This window comes from Hipposideros armiger, unplaced genomic scaffold, assembly GCF_001890085.2.
Source record: "Hipposideros armiger isolate ML-2016 unplaced genomic scaffold, ASM189008v1 scaffold_403, whole genome shotgun sequence".
In the NCBI taxonomy this organism is placed as follows: domain Eukaryota; kingdom Metazoa; phylum Chordata; class Mammalia; order Chiroptera; family Hipposideridae; genus Hipposideros; species Hipposideros armiger.
The window spans coordinates 1,197,224-1,202,712 of NW_017731753.1; the positions used below are offsets into that span (position 1 = coordinate 1,197,224).

General features: G+C 42.2%; 1 protein-coding gene across 1 annotated transcript in view; it reads right to left on the bottom strand.

Annotated features, from left to right (window-relative positions):
• KAT2B (lysine acetyltransferase 2B) overlaps positions 1-5,489 on the bottom strand; it is a 112,475-nt gene that overhangs the window by 29,281 nt on the left and 77,705 nt on the right. Inside the window, 1 exon segment of the mRNA XM_019663739.1 lies at positions 1,888-2,011. Coding sequence (XP_019519284.1) covers positions 1,888-2,011 — 124 coding nt within the window.

A 5,489-nucleotide genomic window follows, 5' to 3' on the forward strand; every position in this document is an offset into this window, starting at 1 on the left:
GACATATTCTGTTCCAACATTTTTTGAAACTTGTTTTATGGCCTAAAACATGACCAATTACTTAAATGTGTAGTGTCTTCTTAGAAAGAATGTGTGTTTTCCAAATTTTAGAAGTAATGATCTGTATACATCCATTAGATTAGGCTTGTTGATTACGTTTTCAGGGCTTTTATATTGTACGGATAGTTTCATCTGCTTGAACCACACATTACTCAGAGATATTTCTCCAAGTTTTCAACTTTTGGTTTATTTATTTCCCCTTGTAGCTCTGCTAATCCTCTCTTCCATATATGTATACATGTATGTGTGTATGTATATTATGTGTATATGTCTATACATATTTGAAATATGTTAGTGAACTCTTTTATTTTGCTGGTGAACTTAATTTTTTCATTATAAAATGACTCTCTTTATCTCTCACAATGCTTTTGTGCCTTAAAATTATGCCTCACAAAGTAAGCAGGGCCATTCTCTACAGGTCACATACTGGGAAAGGCCAGGGAAAGACAAGGTGAACTTTCTCCCTCTTTCCTCATTAGATTACATGGTGGCTTTTTGTTTTCTCTACTATCATGTTTGGCTTTCCTTTTTTTTCAGTCAGAACATGTAGTTATTTTTACAATTCAATTTTAAAAATTTTAGATGTTCCAATCGAATTGACTCTTCAGGTGTGAATCCCACTAAGCACGTTTCCGTATAGCAATCTCACTCCCTTTAGTTAAAAACGAGAAGAGCAATATAAAGTAGCTTGTCCATATGCGATGCTTCCAGAAGTATTATGTGTGACTTACTAAATGGACTTTGTTGAAGGAGTGGAAATATTTGCAGTCATTTGCTCAACAAGCCTTCAAATTCCATGATTCCCCAAGAGTAAATGCTGTGCACTATTTATTCTGTAGCTGAGGTGTATACCTATGGTAATAAGCCCCAAACTTGACAGACTGCTAGTAGTGTTATGATAAGAAAGCATCCGAGGGAGCATCTGAGATCCTGCTTCCTTGCAGGTCATCGATTTGGCTCACATAAACTCCTAGAAGAAAAAAGCATCTGAGGCTACATCCATGCTGAATACTTGCTACTCCATATAAAAATCCTCTTCTCCCACTCTTTTATGTCAAACTTTGTCATGTCTAAGATTTGTCTGATGTCAAGCCTGTGAAGAGAAATGCAACCTTCCAAACAGTCTGTAACAGAAAAATGCTTTCAGGATTGAGATGTTTTTGCCCACGTGGCAGATTACATCCATGGCCAAATTTTTTACCCTCCTGGTATCCACACTCTGCCATGTGACTTTGCAGCTCTTCCCACAAAAGGAGTACATTTCTCCACCCTTTGACTCTGAGTCTGACTGTGTGATTTGCTTTAAATGACAAAAAGAGGCAGGAGTGATGATATACCAGCTCTGAGCCTGGGTTTCAAGACACGATTTCTGCTTGCTTCCTGGTGCTTCTGCTATCATCGTAAAGACATATTCTGTTCCAAGAAAAGGAAAAGAAGCCCAATAATCCCAGGAGGAGGATGAGAAATGTGTGCAACAGAGATGCGCCACCTTAAGTTGTTCTCGCCAAGCCCAGAGCAGAGCCCCAGTCAACAGGGAGAACTCATGAGCAAACCCAGCCAAGACCGAATGAAGCAGCTGAGATCAGCCACCGAGCAGGCAACACACAGAATGAGTGAGCCTTGATAATAAATGATTATGGTTTTGGGGTTGGTTTGTTACACAGCAGTAACTAACCAATATAATAGCTCAAAGTGATTTCCAGCCATTAAAATCCTGGACATGCACAATCTATAGTTGGTCTAAGTCTACCTCTGGCACTCCTCAGATTATAATAGAGCTTCTAGGGCAAATCACAGCTCTCTATTATGCCCCCTAAGAGCTTACCTGGGTTTGCCTCAAGCCCAGAAGAGCCTTTGCAGGAAGGACTGGTGCTCCCTCCATTCGGCTGCTCAAGGGAAGATGAGTTGGAATTGTAGGAAATTGTCCCAGCCACAGGAGGTGGATTGATGACTGCCCCAACAGAGGAGAAAGAAGGCATTAGATGACTCCTGTCTTACGCAGTAAGGAACCAAGCACACGTGAGGCCATCCCATTCCTGCCCAACACCACAAAGAAGTCAATGTTAGAATACAAGAACTGGGGTCAATGTGAGCATTATAATAAAGACAGTAACAGATTTAACCCACTGAATAGAATATCTCAGGCCATACTGATAAAATAATAAGAAAGAAAGAAAGAAAGAAAGAAAGAAAGAAAGAAAGAAAGAAAGAAAGAAAGAAAGAAAGAAAGAAAGAAAGAAAAGGTAAAGGGTAAAGCTCTTCCTTATAGGAAAATGCCGACATCTTAATAAGGAAGGAACAATGGAAGTTAGAAAAAAATTTTCAGCAGCCAACATATAAAAATTGATTCAGGGAAGAATCATCTGTCCAGGCTAAACCTTGTGAGTATAATTTTAATGAAGGCAGGCCAGTCTCAGAGTATCTCCCCAGAAAAGTACTTTTTGATTACAAAAGGAAAAACATAACATTGCAGTGGAGAAATCTTGTAAACAGCACCTTAACCCAGGGATCAAACTTAATAGCAACAGGCCGGCTGAGTGGCTCAGTTGGTTAAGTGCTCACTCAACAGTGTGAGTTCTGAGCAACAGGGTTGCCGGTTCAATTCCCGGCCCGAGCTGAGCTGCCGCTGAGCTGCCAACAGGTGGCAGGCTGGCTCAGCTGGTGAGAGCACGTGCTCCTAACAACAAGACTGCCTGTTTGATGGTGGGCTACACCCACTGGCAACTAAAGACTGAACTTGGCACCTTGAGCTGAGCTACCGCCCAGATGGCTTAGTGGATAGTGTGTGCGCTCTTAACAACAAGGCTGCTGGTTTGACTCCTGCATGGGATGGTGGCTACACCCATCCGCAACTAACTGAACACAGCACCTTGAGCTGAGCGGCGCAACTGGACTTTGAGCTGAGCTTGCTGTACCCTCCACAACTAAGATTGAAGGACAACAACTTGGCTGTTCCCCTCCCCCAGTTCCTCAATAAAATCTTAAAAAAAAAAAATCAATTAAAAAAAAAAAAACAAGGACCAGCTGAGTGGCGTATTGGTTAAGAGCTGGCTTGGGACGCCAGCTCTGAGCAGCAGGGCCCCAGTTTGGATCCCACATAAGGGCCAGTGACACTGCCTTCTACAGCTAAGATGGTGAACAACAGCTCGACCTGGAGCTGGACTGCCATGAATCACCGGTGACGGTGTAGGCTGCAGCAGGGCCATTGTAGGACACAGGATGTTGCTTTACTAGTGTGATGCTGATCTGCAGCTGAGAGTTAATGAGGAATACAGACATTCTCAGTGACATTGGTCACATGTATGACATAGTACAGCCATGCAGACAGATGCCCAGAGACAACGTTCATCAAAGTTTCAATATAGCCACAGTTCAGTCCACAGAGGACATTTCCAGCAGCCAAGAAAGTGACAGAATAAGAAAACCAAGCAACAGAGACACACCAATCTACAGCACTCCTAACTGAACAGCAATCGGTATATGAAGAATCAGGATACGCCCAAGTGCCCGGCTATGTGGTTTTCCTTCCAGCAGACAGGCCTGCAGCATTTCAAAGTTCAGGGGAGTGAGTCTACACAAAGAGCATCTTGCACAACTTCAGAGCCATCATTATGAATGTCATTTATCACAGTAGCATAGATGTGCAGACATGCCAATTAAGTCGATGATTACACTCTTCTTTCCCCCCGGAGAACACACTGCAATTACGGTAGAACAGGAGAAGACAGCCTGTTTCTGATGGCTTTCAGGTACTACTGAAGAGTACAATCCAGCTTAACTGGGTCACAGCCTTACCCACGGAAATAAACATGAAATTCCCAGAGGGTAAGAGACACTCTGCCTTCTCCATCCTGAGCGATGACAGGTAATGAGCTGGAAGTGGAACAGGCTGGGAAGCATTTTGAAAAGGAGCAGGTAAAGGGAAGTTTTCACACAGAAAGAAATCCTGTCCAGAAGACCCTCCAGAAAAGAACTAAGTTGATCCTGCTGAACAGCTTTGGTATCCCCCAGCCTGAAGGAGGAAACTGCATTCTTCACTTATTCCTTCTATAAGCATTTGCCTACACATTTGCAACGCACAGCAGAGCCCCACAATGTAGTCGTTAGAGCTCTGGCTCGTAATGTGACATAGTAGTTAGGAATTAGACCAGTTCCATCATTTAACGAGATCTGATCTTGGTCAACTTGTCCTTCTCTGAGATTCTATTTCTCATCTATATTAAGGGGATAATAATAGCAACTTCCCAGGATTTGTGCTAAGGCTTAAAGATATGAAGCAAACTTCATGTGTAAGCAATTAATGGAACTATTGAGTTGTCGGAAAAATCATGATGCATTTTTACAACAACAAAAAAAAAGAAAAAATACGTCATGACTTTTCCAACAACTCCATATTAGTTATTACTGTGGCAAAACTGGGTCTCTGACCATCCAGGAGTCACTCTCGTAGAAGAGTGACAATGTACAGGAAAAAATGGGGCTAGAATAGCATGAGGCGTCATTTGACACAGCAGTTCTCAAATATTGCTGCACCTCAGAATCACTTGGGGAACTTTTGAAAGTTTCACCATCCAGGCCACACTCTAGGCAAATTACATCACACTCCCTTGGGAAGGGACTCAGAAACCAGTATTATTTTAAATCACTGTGGGGCCGGCCGAGTGGCTCAGTTGCTTAAGAGCTCACTCAAGAGTACGTGCTCTGAGCAACAGCGGTTCGAATCCCGGCCCGAGCTGAGCTGCTACTAAGGTGGCAGGATGGCTCAGCTAAAAAAATAAATAAATAAATAATAATAATAATAATAATAATAATAATAATAAATCACTGTGAGTGATGCCACTGCGCAGCAGAGTTTGAGAACCAAGAATAGGATATATTCAAGGTTCAGTGAAAGTCTGGAAGAAAGGAGTTCCCATGTTGGCTAGACAGCACAGATAGAATCAGGCAAGAGTTTGTGGGAGCAACGCCATTTGAAGGCTAGCTGAGATCAAAACAAAGGTAAAGTGAACAGCACTGGGACAGAGAACCATACAGGGGATAAGCCCAGTCACCACGGTGAATGTGTCCAGTAAACTCAAGTCTGGAGGGACCACGGTACATGCACACATGGGCCCCAAAGCTCTATAAGTTTGGGACCAGATAAGCATGAAATTATATTCTATGAACTAAGGTAAAAAAAAAAAAAAAAGAAAGAAAGAAAAACATGCAAAGATGTTTTTGGTAACAAGAATTCAAACAAAAAGGGTTTGACCCAAACCATAATACCTCATTCCCTAAGTACCCTGCTTTGTAGGAGTTTAATCGTATTTACATCCAAACTTGGGCTCTGGATGAAAAAAAAAATTTTTTTTTTAACCACCTTCTCAAATGCATTATGCTGAGTAAAAGAATCTAGACTCAAAAAGCTATGTATGGGCCGGCCGAGTGGC